Source organism: Rhinolophus hipposideros (genome assembly GCF_964194185.1).
Source record: "Rhinolophus hipposideros genome assembly, chromosome: 7".
NCBI classification, from domain to species: domain Eukaryota; kingdom Metazoa; phylum Chordata; class Mammalia; order Chiroptera; family Rhinolophidae; genus Rhinolophus; species Rhinolophus hipposideros.
The window spans coordinates 36,212,946-36,234,952 of record NC_138053.1 but is presented as its reverse complement, the minus strand read 5'-3'; the positions used below and the strand labels follow the sequence as shown (position 1 = coordinate 36,234,952).

Below are 22,007 nucleotides of genomic sequence, written 5' to 3'. Positions count from 1 at the left end.
TAGACAAAGTACTAAACATAAACTTCCCAGATGAACCTGGTTCCTTTGTACTTATCAAAAGTAAAAAAAATAAGTCTCTGCTCTAATATTTATAGTCTTAGAAAGTGAAACCTTTAAACTTTTGCTTACTTCTCATATTCACTTTACTATCTCATAATTCACCACAATCAGTTTGGTGCCAGAGAAAAGGAAGGGAGTGGAATAACTTTAGACAAGCAAACCTTTAAACTTTTGCCTACTTCTCATATTCATTTTACTATCTCATAATTCACCTCAATCGGGATGGTGCCAGAGAAAAAGAAGGGTGTAGAATAACTTTTATTGTATTCTTAAAACGAAACCAGGCAATGTGCCAGGCTCCTCTTTAACATCAAAAGCTCGTTTCATAAATATGCCAGCCCTGGGGTAGATACTATTAGTTCCATTTTACAAAGAAAAAAAAAAAACCCAGAATATTTGAATTATTTTTCCAAGGTCACATTCGAGTAGACTTTCAAATCCCTATGCTTCCTGTCCTATTAGAGTTTGTCAGGGAATGGAATGCAGGAAGTTGGTTACCCAGGTAATAGAAGAAGCCAACTGGAGTGGGTGAGGCAACTCAGAGATTAGAAATTGCCGGGAGCTGCTACCATTCCTAGGCTGGAAAGATGGAGGGAGGAGCTGGATCACCTTGTGGAAGCTGGAACTGCCACTGGCCTCTACTCTACTGCAGAGAGGCAGAAAGGAGGGAGAATTACCCCACCCCCACCTCATCTCCTGCCAGTGCCTCCCACCGGTGCAACCCAGCCTGAGGCCCTCCATCAAGGGAGCCAGCAAATGTCGATGCTATACCCACAGAGCAGGCTGAGGGCAAGAGTTCACCTGAGGCTGACAGGCCCAGATCTGTGCCATGGCGACTGTTTTAAAGCAAAACAAGCTTTACATCTTAGTTCTTCTGCTTGTTTGCTGAACAATTTTGTTTTAGCAAAAAAATATATATAAGAATCGATTTTAAGAGATTTGGCAGGAAATATTAACTTGCACATCGTCTCTTAATTTTTCAAGCTACTTTTTCAGCTTTTTAACCTTTTATCTAGTTGACTGACTTGAAAAGAGCAAAAGTGCTTCACAGGGAATATTTAGAGAGGTTTGTGGAAATGTAGTCATTCATTAAGAATTATTTGTCGCACCCTTACCGTAGGACTAGGAAAAAAATCTAATTTACCATGTGTTCGGGAAGACAAAATACTTGTTTTCTAAAGTAATCAGTAAACAAGAGAATCTGCAATCAAGTGCTAATTTGTTGTAGTAAGAAAATAGAGACTTATGTGCAGATGTGCAGCTATGATTTGCCACGCATAAGGCAAGGCTCAGAATTAGTCAGGAAATGCTGGTGTGAACACAGGGCCCTGTGCTTCCTCATTGAGCAATCAGTTTCCCCAAGAAGCCAGGAGCTGCCCCAGCCTGCCTGACCAGGGGAAGGCCCCATGGTGCCCACAAATCATCATAGTGGGATGATCTGAGGAGCAGAAACCTCCTACTTTCGGTCATGGTGCCCACAGATCTCCACCCCAAACCAGTGGTTTCCCATCCTAGCTGCGTATTAGGATCAGCTGGGGAATTTTCAATAAATATCTACAGCCCAGGCCCTGCCCTGGGCAAACTAACTCCAAATCTCTGGTCTCTGGCGTGAGTATTTCCAGAAGTGCCCCAGGGGCTTATGGCCTTTACGGAAGGATGGGACCCTCTGCTGACTGAAGGCTTTCTCATCCTCAGGAGGCCCTGAAAAGCCTTTCTCAGTTGATGCAGCGAGACTTGAGCTGTGTGCCCTGGTCAAGTCCAGAGGGCACCAAGATAACCTTTTATTGCTTAATGATTTTGCTACAGCTGTTGCTAGTCATGCAAATATTGAGCTCTACGGCCTTCTCTAAGTTGAAGAAGGAAAATTTTCAAGTTGTTTAAATAACCTTTACTGTTTTTTTCAAGCAAATTTACTTGAATAAACTTCACAAACCATAAATTCATCCGGTTAAAACATACAATTCAGTATTTGTTAATATAGTCACAGGGTGGTACGAGCATCACCTCAAGTAAATTTTAGAATTGTTTTTGTTTTAATCAAAGACATTTCAGAAGCACACTAGCATTGGGTTCTTTCATAGCTGGGCTTGGACTTGGAGAAGTTCAGTTGTTTCTGCTGTCTTTTGTGCGTGTAAAAGTTTGTTTGATTTTTATCTTATTCTGTGCAAGGTATACTCTGGTCTGTGCTGTATCAGGGTGTATCTGAGTAACAATAGGGTACCCAACTGCTGGAAGGTCCTTCCTTACTTGGGTGAGAGCACAGTCTCCAGGTCTTATTGGTCCTAGCTGTTGTTGATTTCCTGACAGGTTTATAGGTTGGCTATGGTAGAAGATTTTAAGCATATAAATGTTATCTCCTAGAATGAGGACAAGGACAGCTGTACTTGCCAAATATGTGGTGATGTCAGGGGCTGGCAATAGTGTGGAAAATCATTGCTTTTTGAGGGATGAGAAAAGCCCTTTATCTGATTTGTTTCCTTGCCTCTGAACTCCTTCCTGTCACACATGCCACGCTCCAGGTCGTTCCCGGTCCTCTGTGGCCTTATCTTCCCAGTGAAATTTTCACTGCTTTAGGGCTGGCCTCCTGCTCTTCCTGTCTTTGGCCTTGTCTCCAGCTGCTAATACAGGTTGAAATTTATAAGTATTGTGGGTCTGATTAATTTTCTATAGAAAGGTTTCGTGGGTTTTTTTTTGTTTTGTGTTCTTTGTTGTTGTTTTTTCAGTCGGGTTGAGACTTTCTTGATATGAATCTCAAGATATCAACTAGCTTTTAACTAGATCTAACATAGCCCAATCCGGCTAGAGACTATCATCCTGATATATGGTGTGACCAAGGATAGCCTCACCTTTGAGATCCTTCATTTCTTTAGCCAAAGAACCAGGTGACAGTGTGTACACTTAGAGTTGCCACGAGGAAACCCTAAGGCGGCCACGTAGGGAAGATGCCTAGCAGCTGGATTAGCACAGAGGCTTAGAACACATTAGTTCCTATTTCCTCCTAAAGAAAAGTCCTCTGATTTTTCAGGTTTGGGGTTCAGTTCTCTTTCTTGACCTCTCTCTCTCTTTCCCTTCTCATGCTTCTTACCTCGCTCCATCCCACCAGCGACATGTAGCGTAGTAGACAGAGTTTTCTCTCTTTGCCCTTAGAAAGTCCTGGCTTCAGGTTCCTAAACCAGATCAAATTTGACATATGTCCTTCCTAAATATTTCATTTCACCAGCTCAATTATGTTGAAAGTGCCCAATTATTGCATGGATTAAAAAATCAGGCACTTTGAATCTCTCTCAGTGAAAAGATAACGGATTTTACCTCATTAATAGACTGCTGAATATTGAATAAGCCCCAAGGAATGGTCAGAGCAATGGTTTCTTCATAAAATTACTATTTAACTGGAAAATGAATGGCTTTAGTAATTCTTGTTAATTCTCTTAAAATGATGGTGGTGTTGAAGTTATATGGGAAAAAGTCCTCAATTTAAGAAGATACGTGGTAAATGTTTAGGGGTAGTTTCAAGATATCTGCAATTGACTTTCAAATGCAGGTACATATATAAATATAGATAGATCTATCTAAAGTCTATGAAACTATGGCAACAATGTTAATTGTCTAATCTAAGTGGTGGGAATATGGCATTCATTGTATTTATTCTTTCAAGTTTTCTGTAGAGTAGAAAAATTTTATAACAAAAAGCTGGACTAAAAAAACCCAGACTAACTGGAAAAATATAATCCATACATATCCTAAAAAATGTTGCCCTTTGATTTATAAGCAATATTTATTTGTGCCATAGCTTTCTATTGAGAGAAAATGTTTCTTTTGAAACCACAAAAATACCAATTCTTATAATACATAGTTTTATAATTTATCATTATAATTCAACATTTTAAAAAGTATTAATATATATATATATATATATATATATATATATATATATATCCCTCCCAAACTATTATTTAGAACCTACATAATTTTTTTGTTTAACTTTTTTTTATTAGTTTTAGGTGTACAAAACAATGTAATAGTTAGACATTTATCATTCATATCCCCCACAAAGTGATAACCCCCTCCCCCATCCACTATCCCTCTGACATCACACACAGCCATTACATTTCCACTGTCTCTATTCCTAATGCTGTACTCCGCTTCTTGTAACTATATACATATATAATTGTAGTTGACATTTATTATCGTTCAGCTTTAGGTGAACAGTGCAGCGATCCGGCCTCTACATCATCCCTGAGGTGGTCTCCCTAGCGAGACAAGTGTCCATTGGATATCCTACAAAATCTTTACAACATTATTGATTACATTCCCCAAATTGACTTTAGTCATCCCGTGGCAATCTTGTGGTTACTGAATGTGCGCTTTCTAATCCCCTCACCTTCCCTCTTTTCCCCACCCCCCATCTAGCAACCCTCAGTTTTTCCTCTGTCTCTGAGACTGTTTCTGATTAGTTCATTCATTTATTCTTTTCTTTAGATTACACATATAAGTGAGATTATATGGTATTTGTCTTTCTCTGTCTGATTTATTTCACGTAACATAATGTTCTCTAAGTCCATCCATATTGTTGCAAATGGTAAGATTTCTTTCTTTTTATGGCTGCATAACATTCCATTGTATAACTGTATGGAACCTACATAATTTTGAGGTATTTTGAATAATTCAGTGGAAGCAAGTGACTGCTGATGTTGGTTAATCTGAAGGACTGCAATTTTGGAACACCACCAGGAAACAACTTTTAAAAATTTTTAAAGAAAAATATCTGTATACCAATATTTTTTAGAGCAAAGGCTATACATTTACTGTAGGGTAATAAATCATAATATATATTTGCCCCATGAGCAGGAAGCAGAGTGAGACCCTGTAGAGAACATGGAACCTTATACCAGACAAGAGCAAATTGCCTTTTTCAGTTTCTCGTTTGTAAAGTGGAATAATAACACCTCCTGACAAGTCAATGAGGCACTGCAAATGGTATGCTTAAACAGTGAATATTGATTGTTGTGTTGTTACCCATAGCTAACCTCACAAAAATACGGAATTGGAGATAATAAATGAATGTGATATCATGGTTCAAAATATACAAGTTCTGGAAGGAGACAGGTTAGCTAAATCTCTGTCATTGTAGATATGTCCCTCTAAAATTTTATCACCAAACGTTGTGTAGTTCTTCCCGCATGTCTGACCTTTAGGAATCCTTTGCTCACCAATTATTCTAAAACTTATAATTCCCATCTTGCTCTGATACATATGTGGGTTTTTCAATGGCTCCTTTGGTTTGTTTTTTTAAAGATTCGTTAACTATTCTCAACTGTGGACAAACAAACCCTTGCCTGGGACATGAGGTAAAACGTGCCCTGTAGAGGGCTTCATTCAGCACCGTGGTGCAGCCTCCCTGCTCTGCTGTGGATTGCGTCCACTAATTCATGAGAATCTTTCATTTGGGGAAGAATTTTCCATTTGTGACAGTGATTTCTTACTAAATTTTTATACAAAGAATTATTGAAAAATTTCAGGCATGTGTCTGCTATTCCTTGGCCTTTTTTTTTTTTAACTGAAACATCTGTTGATAGGATTAAAGGGGAATATTATCTTTTTCATTTAGCATGTTCTAGTGACAAACAACAGATTTTAAGGCAGAAAATCTGTTTAGTAAACTTTTCCCATTTACTAGGTGTATGGACTTGTGAAAATCATACCAGATGACTCTTATTCTTAGTTTTTTTCATCTGCAAAATCACATGAACCTCTTTTATTGTCAAATAAGAATGTACATGGAAGTGCCTTATGAGTAATAAAGAATGATATAAATTATTATTACTACTATTACTACTATTACTATTATTGCCATTCTTCTTAATTCGAATACTTTCATTGATCTACAAATCCAGGTTATGATTCTGCTCTAGGGAACGTAATGGGATTTCATATTACAGTTTAACTGAAGGTGATTGGGATTGAACCCAATGATGAGCTTTTATTTTCTTATATTTGGGGTCCCTTTTCCTACTTTCCTGCATATCCTACAAAAAAATAAAATAATAATAACAATAATTGTTGTATCCTCTTTTCAGGAGCATGCAATTTTCTTTTTTTATTTTATAAGCAAAATAATAAACTTTATGATTTATTTTGTCTTATCATCAAAACAAATGAGCATGTAAGTTACTTGAAACTTTTATGTAGCATATAAAAATACTAGCATTCATCCCCAGCGTCCTAGTGGGAAAGATAATTCTGTTTGTGGACATAATGAAATTCTCAAGTCATAGTAAATAGAAGTTGTAGGTATGGTTGTTCCACCTCAGGGTTTATCTTTCTGCCTTGGTGAGTACTCAGTGCTGTCGGGAAGTCTCAAGAGCCATGGGAAGTGATGGTTGACTTGTACGCCGTGGTCCTCCCTCTTGCCCATGCTGAACTGAGGCTTACGTATGGCTTTAGGCTCGACATGGTCCTCAGACATCTCATCTCCATGAGGGACCAGACGTCTCCCACACGGGCAATTTGGGCTTTAAAATTCCACAAGACATTTCATAGGAGATGAGATGCCGCCTGTGGTAGCACTATCAGATCTGTGTCTGGTTAATTACAGACTGACTTTCTATGTCCCAAATGAATGTCTATAGTTTCCCTTGAGTTTTGAAAGCCACCCACATTGGTGGAGACTTATCAACATTCTCAGGAGGAAGATTAAAGGGGTCCTTGTTTTTGACACTCTATATATTTAGCCCTTTGGGATTAAAGTCACTATGATATCATTTTGTATCACCTCCCTCTATTAAATATTATCTTTTTTTTTTTTTAATAGCACGCCAATGATAAAAACAGTGGATCGCCATCCAGGTCAGGAGACAAGAAAGGATCAGATGAGGTAATTTCTACAATACTGGGTTTTCATTTTCTGTTGCTTTTCAATTGTGAATTCTGTCTTCAAACAAATAATGAGGTAGCAAACAGCTCCTACTGGAATATTGACAAATTTAGTTTTAACTGATTTGATTCAAGAATACAAGTGGAAATCATTAAGAATAAATAAATAAAAAATAAAACGCACCTGAAAAAGGAACCTTCAGAAATAGAACTCAGTTATTTAGAATGTTTTCCCTATAGGGATGGGTGAATCTTAAATGTTTTGTTGTTGAACATGGCAGGTTGATAAGGAGAAACCAAACACTGCAGGGAAAAGGAAATCTTTTTTCATGAGAGTGCCCTGTGAAAGGAGGGCAGCGATGGCCTAGATTAACCCGTCATTCAGGTTCATAAACAAAAGGAAGAGAGAAAGAACTATTTTTATTTGGATTGATTCTGTGCAAATAGTAGTAAAACCAAATCTCCCGACTTTGAGATGGGTTTTCTGAGAGCCTGTGAATTTCTCCTTTCACCGAATGATGTGCCATTATGTGCACTGTCAACACTGGCCTTCCTCTCCGTGGAAGGGTCATGTGAAAGTGCTGTCCCAAAAGGGTACTGGACTTGCCTCCCTTTGGCTGCTTTTTACCTTCTAAAATTTCAGTATGTATGTTCATTTTCATTCAATAGAAATTGTGTCATTTCCAACTTGTAAAATAGCCAGGTCCTGAAAGGGATGAGGAAATTTAGAAACAAAGCATAAAGTGATGCTTTTATTTTTCTCTGTATTATCAACATGTTTTCAGAAATTTAGCTCCTCTTCCGCCTTATTTTCTTCACTTCTGAACTATATTTCAATATATTCCATATTGTAAGGAGTCTATCATGGCTAATAGCTGCCAGGGATTCTGCAATAACATTTGCTTTTCTGCTTTCTACTACCGTTTCCATTACCAATACCCATGAAAATATAATTTAGATTATTTCTCATGAAGAAATATGTAGTGAATTGTTTTACCTATGGAAGGCAAATGTTTCTTTCGAAAGCAAAAGTTAACTTTTATTAAGATTGTATCCTGTTTCTTGGTTGAATTATTAAAAACTAAATTTCCATATGAGAAACCACATTTTTCTTTTCTACAAGCATGAAAATCTACATATCATTCAACCCTACCCTTTAAATGTATTCCCAGATAAGTTATCTATCAAATAATTTCCTGTTTGAAAACTATAATATTTCTTTATTCTCCAGATCAGGGAAGAATGTTTATAGATGTTCTTCTCTGTTAATATTAACCAAGATTAAACTATTTGCACATGAAAGGAAATCTTTTCAAATACATCAGGTGGATAGTAGGCTAGTTCTTATAGGCTCATTCTCACTAATTATGTTATTATGTGGAAGCCTAGATATTACATCTTGAGTGTATAGGCATTGTGGGTTTCGACCGCCACTGCTAGCACAATGTTAGGACTTTTTATAATATCGAGACTATAAAGTACCTGACTATTTCCATATTTATAAAGGGCTTGGGAAATCTGATAAGGAGCCCTGTTACAAATGCAGCCAGGGAAAAATTTGAGGTTTCTGTGTCAGTGGAGATAGATTGTACTTTCAGTTTGAAACTGAAAGGCTGAACTTCTACCTCAAGAAGAGGAAGAAGGAACTTTTCATATCTTTATCAGCAGTTCAAGCAATTCCAACATTGTTTCATACTATTTTTGAGAAATTCAGATTTTCAGCCCCTGTGCTTGTGCCAGAGTCTGGACATCGTGGCTTGTTCTGCTCTGTCCCAGCCAACAGAAGCAGAGGGGACAGAAGCTTTCCCTTGCTCCCATGGTGTAAATCACTGTAGAGATTCATATAGTCTGAGACTGAAGATTGTTTATTCTCTCACCACATTCTGCCCATATATATCTGATAGGGTGGACAAGTCTGGGGGTGGGATGATTTGGTAGTCAAGGTATATTTCCAATCTGGTCTGTTTCGAAGGAGTCTCTAAGTCTTTATGTCATATCTCTGATCCATTATATAATGTGCAAATAAGTCACTGATGAGATATTATGGCCCTGGAGACAATTCGAGGAAATCATCCTGCACTAGGCATTCTTTTAGCCTTTGTGTTCGCAATTATAAAACCATGTACAATCTGGATTTGTTACCTGCTCTGCCTCCCATCCATGGCTTCTCTTTTCTTCTCAAGATTACCAGAAAAAGATTGCCCGAAACTGATTGTTTCTCCCAGGTATTTTCTTACCTACTGCTTTGTTGAACAAGAAGTGAGGTTAGAAAGCTTAGTTTGGGTTTTGGTGCTCCATTTCTAAACTAGCATGTACCTCCAAAGGTTAAATAATGCGTTGTCCCCAAGCATACGCAAACATACTTGTTAGGCTTCCCAGGACAGTCCCAGGCCTTTGAAACAAAGTCAGTTTGAAAATTTGCTTTCTATGCTCAGAGATACTCCTTGGCATTTTTTTCTTTGCCTTTTATTACTGAGCTGCATTTCATTTGGAGGTGCAAGAAAAAGCGGTCCGAGGAGGACTTTGGGAAGTCATAACCAGGAGAGAAACAATTCGGGTTAGGTAAGAAGCACTATTATATTGTCATGAGCGTATGTACAGGTATCTGGGGGTGAATGCAGCTATGTGAATTTCAGAGCGATTTCTCTCCTGCTAGATCACTTGTTTGGAATATGACCCTTAGGTAGCCATTAAGTGATACTAACATGTCTGAGGCAATTTTAAAATACCATTTTTCATGTTGCTTTTGCAATGCAAATGCTTGGTGGAGTTGAGTAAGTGTCTCTGAGTATTTGTCTGTTTATACCAACCATTATGACTTTAAGTTTTTCTCAGGTGTAGAGGAATTATAAGACCCAACGTTGTAAGGACTAACAAGCCAATGATAAAATGACTAGAGAGCAGAAAAATGAAAACATTTAACATCTGTTTCTTTAAATACAGTGGAACAAGGAAGTCTTTCCAAACCTGCCATCAAATCTATTTAAAGTATTTAACTGACACATCTGGCCACCCTGGGGGAGTGTGAGCATTTTCGCAACATATTTCAGGGAAGTCCTGAGGAATGGAATTTAAAGCATAAGACAGGCCTCATCTCACAGAGTCTATTTTAAGAACTCAAATTTAATAATAGATATATTTTTATGGATGAAGAATGGGAGATATAAATAGAATAGAAATTCTGCCTTAAAGGAAAAGGTATTTGATCTATTTTTTTTTCAGCATGATAGCATTGTTGGCATTCTTTTCCACAGTATTTATCTTACCTTCTTCTAAAATGCATAAATTAAGTATTGAATGACGCCAAGTCTTTTATTTACATTTTTCCCTCTTAATTAAATTAGTCCTTTTTGATCAAAACACCAATGGGTACTTATGGAAAAAAACCCAAACAACAACAACAACAACAACAACAACAAAAACTATTACCCAGAGTCTTACCACTTAGTTATAACTACTACTATAAAATCTTGTGTGTATTCTCAAATATGATAATATTGTGTTCGTACTTATTATATATACTGATTTTAATAACTTTTGAATGATCGTACAGCTAAAGTATAGTCATTGAAGAAAATTTAATAAGCATTGAAGACTTTAAAGAAAAAATATCATCATCTGGAATTCTAGCTCCTAGAGAGAGGGCCACTACTTACATGTTGGTATATTTCTTTACACCTTTTTTTCTGCATGTATCTTATGTTTAAGCTGAGATAACAAAGGAACATCACTAACAAGGCCTAGAATGAAAATCATAAATAATGTGCTTCAGGAAAGATCAATCTTTGCCATTTAATAGAAGAGTGATGGTATGTGACTTTTAAATATGTAGAAAATCATTATTCTAGTAATCTTGTCATTTAAAATGGCATTTAATCTGGCCATTATTTTGTGCTGTGTTTCTGAAGGAGAAAACCATAAGTCTTCTGGGACAAGCAAGTTACTTAGCAGTTGTTAGCAAATTTTGGATGTTATGAGCAAACTGAACGACTACACATCATTTTAAGGGATGATGGGTCATGACAAGAGTCCATATTAATTGTGGGAGGTGATGGTGGCGGCACAGGCTTATGTCCAGTGCCAAGAAAGAGGCAAAGCTGAAGAGGTATACCAAAGGCAGTTCCACCAAGCTTACTTAGAGATTCAGACTCTAGCAGCCAACCCAGAATTCAACGGGGTGTCTGATTTGGGAGGTTAAACTGACTAAGGGAAGTACCGAAATTCTTTTGGACTGCAGTCTCCCCATTTCTTTTAGTACTACTTGTAAATTTTGATTTAATGCTTCACTGAATAGAACATTTTTAAAGAACTTTCTCAGAAAGGGTGTACAGATGGTGATTTTCTGAGTCTGTGTGGAGCTAAGCATGTTTTTCTGCTTGCTTCACACACAAAAAAATTGTACCATGTTATTGGATAACAGTTCTATTCCCTCTATTCTGTACCTGTTGCTTCATGATTTTCTGGCTTTTTGTGCTATAGCAAAGATGTCTGGGAAAGCTTAATTTTAATGTATTTTTAGAAAGCTTGTTTTTCCTCTCTTGGTACATATTTTTTCTTTTGTTGTTACAATTTAAAAAAAATTATCAGGGTGTACCTATATATGTGTTTATCTTTATTAATTTTTTTCCTGGGATGTCTTATTTAATTATTGCTCATATTTTCATTTTTCTTGTTTCTTTTTAAACAGACATATATTATGAGATTAGATATTCATTGATTGTCTGCCTCACAGTTTTCTCTCTTTGACCTTTAATCCTTACATTCTGGGAGTTTCTGAAGTTTACTCCACACATTTTTATTTCTATCATTTAAATTCTTCTGCTCTTTGAAAATTGAGTACAGGTTTAAATTTTACCTTTTTTATTTTTTGAGTTTATTTGTACCCTTCTCTAATCTCCCTTTTGTCTCTCTTTTTTTGTCTCACTCTGTTTTCTTTCCATCTCAATCTGCTTTGGATCTATAACCCTCTATTCAAGTTTCACGGAGGTAATGCCATCTTGTTTCCTATTAAGGATGCAATTTTTTTTCTAAAATTTTCTTTTTGTAGTGTATCATTTTGTGAGATCTACTATCTCTTTTATTCTTCATGAAAATGATGCTCTCTTCCTTCTTCTGAAGTGTTTTTTAGTGACCAGGTTTCTTTATTCTGTTTGCTCAATTTTAAAGTAGAGCTCTGTCTACCTCTAGAGCTTGTCAACAGTCGTGAGTCTGCCATTCTTAACCCTACTCTACCCATGTTTAGTCTACCTGAATCTCCTTTGATCTACAGCTGTTTGGCAGATGGATGTGCACACTCCTGGTAAAATCCCCACTATCTAATGTGTTTTCCTTCAGTATAGAACATCATCTGTATGAAATGAAATACTACGTGGAAAACCTTCATTCCTTAGCATGTACTGCTAATGAGGCTCTTCTTACCTCTGCCCGCAAGAAAACCACTTTACCTAGGACAACTACTCTCCCAGGTTGCAACGTACCACTGCCACACCCTGCCCACAACCCCGTCCTCCCACATCCTGCCCCACTCCACTGAACCCACTCCAGTTTTTGCTTCGTTGGTTTTCAGGTTTTACAATTTTGACTTAGTTAAGAAAGAAGAGACTCAGGCTTAGAAAGAGAGGCGCTGATGGGGAATAAAGGTAGGTTGCCTCATGAAGTGGGCTCTTACCCAAGAGGTATGACCACTAGATTTTCTAGATACTTGCATTTCTGAATGAGGAGCCTGAGCATTCAGGGGAGAGGAAAGGTTTTTCAGGGGTGTAGGCGTGCTTTGTTTCAGAGCTCATAACGGTTCACCAATTGTGCTTTTCAATAGAGTTCCATTGGCTTTGTATAGAATGAAAATTTTGTCTAGTTTTGGCAACTGATTGTCCTGGTGTTTAGGTAAAGTTCTCTTCTGTAAGAAGAATAGAAACTGCCAGTGAAAGCATTTTATACTAGGAATTCTTAGAATTGTCTCATAACGATACTATTTAGCTTCTTGAATCAAGTCTCCTCTTTTTTCGTTTTCTTTGGGTGTGTCCTGTGAAATGGGTTTTCATTTTAGATTCTATTCTGTTTATTAGCTTCAACAGAGAGGATTGAGTTTTCTGAGATTGCAGTTAATTAATCATCACAAGCATTCCATGTCTACTCTTCTCTGGGATTTCGGTTTGGTTTCTGGTACTTTTGCCTTCTCCCATATGTACGTCATGAAATAAGTTAGGTTACTGCATGACTTCCTATGAGTGAAACTTGTTTACACAGGTATTAGAATTATTTTTTTGTGTGGAGCCTGTCAGATAGGTCTTCATGAAGGGCCGTGAATTTAAGTTTAAAACCTTTGATTAAAGCACAAGGCATCATATACCAGGGGTGCCAAAAAAGATGTATACAAGTGGACACTTTGGTCAACGTTGCCCAAGCAGTAGTTCGCTGTAATCAGTGTCTGGACGCTGATAGTAACCACTTTGAATACCTCTTGTCATTGCAGAAGTCAAACGGGACTTGTATTCATCTTTTGTTATCGATATATATTGAGTATTATAACTTTAACAGTTTTTTCCTTTCTTAAATGTGTATACATTTTTTTGGCGCCCTCTGTAGATATTCAAACAGCCTGTTTATCCTAAGATACATACTCAGGTTGAATTCTGAGAAAAACTCAGGAAATTTACAAAATTCAGGATAAAAACTCTGTGCCATTCTGAGATCGTAGTGAGACCATCTTCTTTCTCATCTGCCATGGAAGTTGTGAAGAGCCACACCCATAGCCCAGTTAGTCTGCCACCAATCCATGATGTCCATGGAGACAGCTGCTGAGGGCAGCCTCTGGAGTCCGACTGCCTGGATTTGAATCACAGCTCTGCCACTTCCTAGGTTTGTGTTCCTAGGCAAATTACTTTGCCTTACTCAGGGCACTTTCCTCATCTGTAAAACGGAGGTAATAGCTTCTACATGAGTTAATGTGAAAATCAATCAGACCATTTATATGAAGTGTCTAGAACAGTGCCTGGGACATATAGAATGCTCTATAAATGTTAGCTGATATTATTGTTATTATTATTACTACTGTATTATTATTATTATTATTATTATTGTTATTACTAATTATCAGGGCAACAGAGAGAGCTTGCATGGCAAGTAAAGTGATCCCCTTACTGATTTCTAACCACGGGATGAGACAGGACTAAAATTCCTTTGTTGATTATATATTGCAGAGCCTTTCCCATTAAGAATGAAAGTTTGGTAGTTCATTAAGCTTAGCAGTCCTTTGGATTTAAAACAAACTATGTGTCACACCTAGAAACATATGTCAATAGCTGTGTTTAGTGTAAAGAACTTCTGTGTCATCATTCAATTAATTGTTTTATCAGAAGCTAAGGATACACCTTTAACATGAATATGAAAACAATATGCTTTTAAATTAAGAACTGTGATATACAGAATGTTATATCATTGAATATGGAATGGCTAATAAAAACAATAAGTGTTTTGCTTCTATAAAATGACATATAAATATATGAACATTACATCATACAATAATATATCCTTTTTTATAGTACTTTGAATTTCTGAGCCTAATTACCTAACACCTTAGGTCCCACAAAAATTGTGTTATATGGTGGAATCAAATGTTTACAAAATGTCAAAGAAATTGAATGGAAATGAAATTTTCTGACTTCAGAGTAGGTCATAAGTCCTAGAACCCGATGGACAGATTGATTAAATCTTATTTCTGAAATATCCCGTTTTAAAGTTTGTTTTATTTTTCTCTTTGGACTTTATCAGCTCCTCAAAGATAAGGGAATGACTGATTCTATAGGGACAATACCCTGTAATCATGCCCATAGCAAGACACATTTATCATTTAAGGACTGAATGCATGTGATTCTTGTCATAAAGTCAACAGTGTTTTATCATATAACACTGTGCATAATAACTTGTTATAACCTTATAAAAACCGTTCATTTGTGAAAGCAAAACCTCATGAGAAGTTGACATCACAAAGTTTTTTTATGTTTTAATCAGCATTAGTACACAATGCTTAGTAAATGTGTAGAGCAGTGTGCTAGCATCATAAAAAAATTATTTAAAACTCTCTGTTCTTCATTTTCCAGGACGTTACGTCAGATAATGCAGTTAGCTCAAATTTTAATATGCCGAAGAATCACCTAGAGAGAGTATGAAAAATTCAGAGTCCTGGGCCCCGTCCTTAGAGATTCTCATTTAGCAGATTAAGGTGGGATCTATCGGTGTTTTTATCATTTACCGCAGATGATTCTTATGTCAGTCTTCTGAGCACATTTTGAGTAACGCTGAGATAATTCTTATAGAGTGCATAGCAGGGCATGGCACAGACAAGTGTTTCTTTTTTTGATTTTTTCTTTTTTAGATGACCTCCCCATCCCAGCCCCTCTGCCCTGCCATGTTCTGGGGACAGCATAGCTCTGAAGCACATTAAGAGTGCTGTAGGTACAGGGTAACTGGACGAAGCAGGTCCTAACTCCATTTCTTCCCACTTCTCCTAGGACCTTACTCATTCAAGCTGTTCCCTCTTTCCTTTTACTCTTTATTTAATGACTCCTCTTTCAAGTACATATTTGTTCAGTCTTCCTCATCATAAAGGGTTTTAAAATATTTCCTTTGAAACTGCTCAAGCTCTCATTCCATCTTCCTTTCTAACCGTCAATGTCAAAATTCTTGGTTCAAAGTGTTGAAAAAAAGAGTGTAGAGAGAGATAAGAGAGAAACCAAAAGCAAAGGTTGATAAATGCCAAGGAGTTGTAGGGGGTAGGAAGGAGAAATCAATGAACAACTCAAAGAAGAAGCAATTACAAGGTAAGGGGAGCTTGGATGTTGCAGCGTCATCACTGGGAAGGCTGGACGAAGGGTCTAGGCTGATATTTCCAGATTGACTGGGGACCCTTGATTGGAGATTGGGATCTTATCGGAGCTGTTTCTGCTACAATTATGAGGGTGTTGAGTAAGTGGAGATTCTGCCTAGATAACTCTTCTCTTTCAGTGTAATCCATGGATTTATTTAATGGATATCAGGTAAACCAAAAAAAAATAAATAAATAAGGTGATATCAGTGTTTATTTATACAAAATGAGGTGTGACCAAGATGTATTACGTGGTACAGATTTCTGGAATTGTTTGCCGGTTTTTTATAGCTAAAGGGGTTCATTTATTAATTGAACAGTAGCAAATAAGAAAGACATTATTTGGAAAGAACTCACGAGTGAACTCTAAACTTATGTTGATCTCAATTAGGACTCTAGATTTCCTGGTTGGTTATTCACATTATAGATGGCATCCTTGGATGTTTTCCTTTGCAATCATGCTTCTGATTCCTAAGTTGCCTAGTTAGAGCTCAAGGAGCAGAATTTTTTGAACTTGACTACATTCCAAAATGTATCACTTTGAAATCGGAAAATTGCAAATTCAGTTTTGAAGAATAACATTTCTCTTATGGGAAACTGAAAGCTAAAATGATCAAATATTCACATTCCAATTTTGGTTTCACTTAGTACTTGGGATTAAAAATTGCTTCTCTGAATGTAACTTTGTTGTTCATTTTTTTCTGCTTCCTTTCCTACAGCACTGAGTTAGACTCACTAAGATCCGTTTGGCTGGATAGAAAGCTGAATGCCTAATGAATTTTTTAAGTAACACATTTAAAAGATAATGAAGGCTCTTACCACCAGCTATACAGACATAGGACAGGTTGCCGAAATCCTTCTTGGATATGATACGGTGCTATGTATCTAGCCTAGTGCTAACCATATAGCTCAGGGGACCCCTAGTGGTTCAAAGGAGGAAATTCTTTGCTGTGGTACAGTTTAAAAGTGATCAAGTATTTCTCGCCTCAGCAGTGATAATACACTGTTGACTTTGTGAATGAGCATATGTTAGGTGTGTGTGCATTTTAAGAAAGAGCCTTGATTTTGACTTCTTATATACATTTTCTTCAAATATTTTAAAGCTTACAAATTATAAGATTGGAAATGTTAGAAATATGATTAGGTTTTTCCTTTAATAAAAACACAAATGATATTTAGAAATGAGAGATAAGTGACTGAAAGTCATGAATAAGAAAAACAATTAAACCATTTGACCCAGAAATTTCAATTTTAGGAATTTGTTCCAGAAGTACGCAAAGGTGTGCTTAATGGCTCTGTACAAGTATATTCATCACAAACTAGGGGAGAAACAAATGTACAGCAGTAATACTTGTAAGTTGGTGAATTCATGGTACAGACGCAGTGAGTGAGGCATCTTTAACACCATGCTTGGAACACACTTAATGCTAGAGGAAAATGTTTATGTTAGGTTAAAAGAAAGGAGGACTTACAATTCCATTTATCTGACATTTATAACAGATTATGTATATTTTTGTATTTGCATAAAAATAGAAAAATAACTGAGAACTTTTCTCAAATGGCAAGATTTTGAGTTACTTACATTTTCTTCTGTCTATTTTTCTCTTTACTCTAAATGTATTTTTTTTAATCAGAGGGAAAAGAATAGTAAACAGCATAGATAATAAAAGAATAAATGGAAGAGGGTGTTTTAACAATGATCAGAACTAAATCTATGCACTTGTCTGCTAGGACCTTGAAGAGAGACGTGTTTTACATGTGAACTTCTCCCCCTGGGAGCCCCTAAGAGATGCTTTGAGAGGAAGGCTGCTGCTGCTGCTGCTGCTGCTGGTGTGTGTGTGTGTGTGTGTGTGTGTGTGTGCATGTTTGAACAGAAGTGTGTCTCTTAGATACAGATAGAGAATGAGTATTTAAGCAGTAAGGCAGCTGAGAGGGTAAGGATTGTTAAATATTTTTAGTTCATGATCTCTTTGGCATGTAATGAAAACTATGATCTTTCCCTCTGAAAAGTACACACATATGTTAATACAAAAAACACCCCAAAAATGTGGCATGCAATTTAAAGAGGCTTAGAGGTACATTCCCACCCCTGAAGGGGCAGTCTTATCAAGTTGATATATTTAGGAGGCATCATGTAATAATATTTTCCCAGCTGGCTTGTTCATGTCTGAAATTCCACCATTAGCAACTTCCTTAACCTTTGAGTTGAACATTGCTTTCCCTTGGGTCCTTATTTTCACTTGTCTTTATTCCTAGGAGGGATAATGCTATATTAATTATTAACACCTTAGTGAGAAGTAGATTGACAGGAGGAGAAGAGAATTATGTAAATACTGTTGTTAAGAACTAGAGGTCAACATACCCCCACATACTCCTCTTACAACAACTGCCTACTTCTGAGGAGGGACTTAAGGAGCAGCTTGGTTAAGTACCCGTCCAAGGTCACCCAGTTATTTAGTAGTGGAGCCCAGAATGGACTCACTTTACAGAGTCTGTGCTTTTAACTAGTATCTGATACTATTCATAAAATCACCAATTTTAAGGATTCTATCTAAGGCCAACTCCATAGATTTTGTTACTACTCTTGTCAATTTTTGTAACTCACTTCTCTAACTCTTTCCTTTTTTCTTCCTTGTGTTGTACCCTGTTTTCATTCAAGAAGACCATAAAGCAAGATTAAATCATTCCAATTCCCAGGAATCTAAAATGTAACAAAGTATAGGGACAGGTATTCCCTCTTTGTAGCTAGGAAATGCAGCATGAAGGGAACTTAAGTCACAGCAGAGGCAGAGGCGGGAGAAGATGGCGCTCTCCTAACTCCTCGTCAATGCAGCCACCTCAGAACTAGTGAGCTAGCTTGGATATGATGAATGGGCACTGAGTAATCAGAATAAAAACAAAAACAAGTCATTGAAGTGTGGCTATATAGTGTGTGCTATTAAGGCCATTATGTATGGGACATTTCATTCAATAAGTGCATATCTATGTGATCTTATGACTTAATGATAAGACTTACTTATTAGGACTTACTTATCAGTGTTGCCTGGGGGCCAACATATCCTGTGTATTGCATTGCATTTGTGGTAGCATACATACATTTATACTTCTTTTGGTAATAAAAGCAACTTGTTCTTATTTATAGATTATTTATAAGCACAGTATAAAAGAACATTTGTAAATAAGAGTCACAGCTTTATAATGGCTAGTGTTGGGGAATCTGCATACCCCTTTGAAAGACAATTTTTTTTTAGATACTGTTTTCCAATAAAGCATGTGTTTTCATGTGGAAACAATGCTTCTTGTCATTTTATAGGGTGACAAATAATGGAACTGATTTGTTAACAAATATGTCAAAACATATATTTTAATGAGAGTTTTTATCCTGAAAACTACTAGATTTCATCAAACCTAAGACATCACGGATCTAAAAATGCACTGATTGGAAAATGCTAAGAAAGAAAAAACAAACAAAAAACTGTCAAACTCTGACCAAAGCTTTCTTATACTAATTTTAAGAGACATCTGGATGCAAGAGGTATGAAAGAGGAAGGAAAACTGACCTCAAATCAAAAATACAAAATTCAGTAGTAATCGGAAAATTTATATAGTTAAGGTGCTCTCCATTGTTCAAATAATTTTAAAACTAATTCTACTTTTACATTCAAAGCACAAAAGAGTTTCATCTTCCCATCAATAGTTTTTTCACTAAAATAAATATTACACAGTTTGATAGCCTTCCCATATTTACCAGACATGAATCTGATTATCTTTTGATAGTTTCAGAAACTTTAATCTCTGTTCAGAAGCTAAATATTTGTTGTGCCTCTAAGGATAACCGAATAATAATGATGTATTGTAGTTTCTGAAGTCAGTTCAAGAAACAGGGTTGCAGAAATATCTTGAGCAATTATTTGAGCATGCTGGCTGCCAAGTTGAACCTCTGAAGGTTTCAGTATTCATTTAAGGTGAAAGTTCTTGTGTATTTGTATGCTCAGAAATCTCATCACTTACAACATACATCCAGTCTGTTACTAATATTTGATCATTGTTGTCTGGAGAATCCCCTGGCCTGCTCTCTCCTGAGGGCTCCCCAAGGGAATACCTGTGATTACTTTGGTGGAAAAATGGTTTAGCTCCTTTCCCCTGCACTTTGGAAGGGAGAAGACAGTCACTGGATTAGAGGCTGCAGGAACTCTGACCAAGTTCATGGCCAGGAAATGCTCTCACCCCACACAATGATATTTCATTGTCTCCAGAAGTCTTTGTGGAATGGAAATCTAAAAACCAACTTGTGCCTTTCTTCTTACCCAACCCCTCACTCTTATGTGAGATTTGTTGATCTTCTTGGATTGGTGGGTTTATAGTTTTCATCAGAGTTGTAAATGTTTTGACCATTATTTCTTAAAATATTTTGTTTCATTTCCTCAACTCTCTCCTCTTCTTTGGAGCCTGCAGTTACACATATTAGCTGTTCAAAGTCCCTCCGCTCACTGATTCTCAGTTGTCTATCATCTCTTCCTTTACTCTGTTTCATTTTGGGTAGTTTCTATTGCTACGTCTCTAAGTTCGCTGATCTTTTCTTTTTCAGTGTCTCATCAGTTCTTAATCCCATTGTATTTTTCATCTCAGGTATTGTATTTCCTATCCTTAAAAGTTTGATTTGGGTGTGTTGTTTTTTTTTATTTTTAAAGTATCTCCTATGGGTCTGCTTGGCGTACTTTTAAAAAGCTTTTTAATTTGAAACAACTATTGATTCCCAGGACATTGCAGAGATAGTATGGATGGGTCCTATGTACCCTTCATTCAGTTTCCCCATTGGTTACATCTCATGTAACTACAGTGCAATACAAAACTAGGAAGTTGACATGGGTATCACATGTGTATATAAATTCTATGCCCTTTTATTATACATCTAGATATGTATAGCCAGGACTGCATGCAATCAAGATACTATACTTTTTGAACATCATATTTTCCTGCATATGGAAAATAAAGTTGTATTTTTTTGCTTCTATGCATGCCTTGTAATTTTTTATTAGATGCCAAACGGATGTGAATTTCATCTTGTTGGGTGCTTGTTTATTGTTCTTGTTGCCTTCAATTTTCTTAAGTTTTCTTCTGGGACATAGTTAAGTTACCTGGGAACAGTTTGATCTTTTGGGTTACTTTTTAAGCTTTGTTTGGCTAGACCAGAGCAGCCTTCCAAGGAGGGCTGACTTTTCCTTCTGAGTACTCTCCCCAGTGGTTCTGACTGCTGGGAACATGTCCTGTTCAGAGCTGGTGGGACCCCCAGCGATTATGCCTGTGCTCCTTCTGGGTGTCCTTTCCTCAGACTCGGGTTTCCTCCTGGGCAGGCATGTGCAGATCTCTGGAGCTCTCTCTGAAGCTCTCCTCTCTGGTGCTCTCGCTGGCGACCCCCTGGCCTGCGGAACTCCCAGCTCCATTTCTTCAACCCAGAGAAGCCACTAGCTTTTTACTGGGTTCTTCCTCCAGTTCCATGTTCTGGCAGCCTGGAAACTGTCCAGGCAGTAAACTGTGCAATCATAGGCATCCCCCCTTTGTTTCCCTCTCAGGGAACTCTGTCCTGTCCTCCCTGGTGTCCAGTGTCTGAAAACCACTGTTTCATGTTATTGTCTGGGTTGTTTTTTTTTAGTTGTTTCAGGTAGAAGTACTCCTCTCTTTCGAATCTAAATTTCCTTACATAAGAACGTCATTAATATAAAAGGGAAACAAACTTGAAAGAAGGATGTGGCCCAGCTTATAAACTTAACTTCATTTACTCTGAAAGTACTCGAGCACAGTTTTAGAGTTGGGTTGTTAAATTTTTATCAGTCATAAGCCTCATCACTGACTTACTTCTTTGTTCATATACTAATGTGTTTTGCTAGTGCTTTCCAAATATTCTGCTAATATTTAAATGTGCAACAAAAAACTATTGAAATCACCACTTTTGTAATATCCTGACCTGACACCCTATAGTACTTCAGATGAGTCCTTGCAATTCTCAGGAAACACACTGAAGTCGTGTCTATTCCTGCAGACTGTGATGACCCTGCTCCCCACAGACCGGTGTGACAATGTCGGCACCTGTGGGATCCTTCATAGCAAGGTCCAGAGGGGCCTTCATCTTTGACATCTGATGTAGGACTACAAGGATCTACACTCTGGCTCTGGCAGGCCACACTCAGTGGGACGGCCTTTCAGCATTAAC

General features: G+C 37.2%; 1 protein-coding gene across 17 annotated transcripts in view; it reads left to right on the top strand.

Moving 5' to 3' along the window:
- Nucleotides 1-22,007, top strand: part of CAST (calpastatin) — a 112,439-nt gene that overhangs the window by 8,697 nt on the left and 81,735 nt on the right. For all 17 annotated transcript variants that reach the window (XM_081053931.1, XM_081053930.1, XM_081053948.1 and 14 more), the window contains exon 2: nucleotides 6,872-6,934. In XM_081053931.1, coding sequence (XP_080910057.1) covers nucleotides 6,872-6,934 — 63 coding nt within the window. The remainder of the gene's footprint in view (nucleotides 1-6,871; nucleotides 6,935-22,007) is intronic.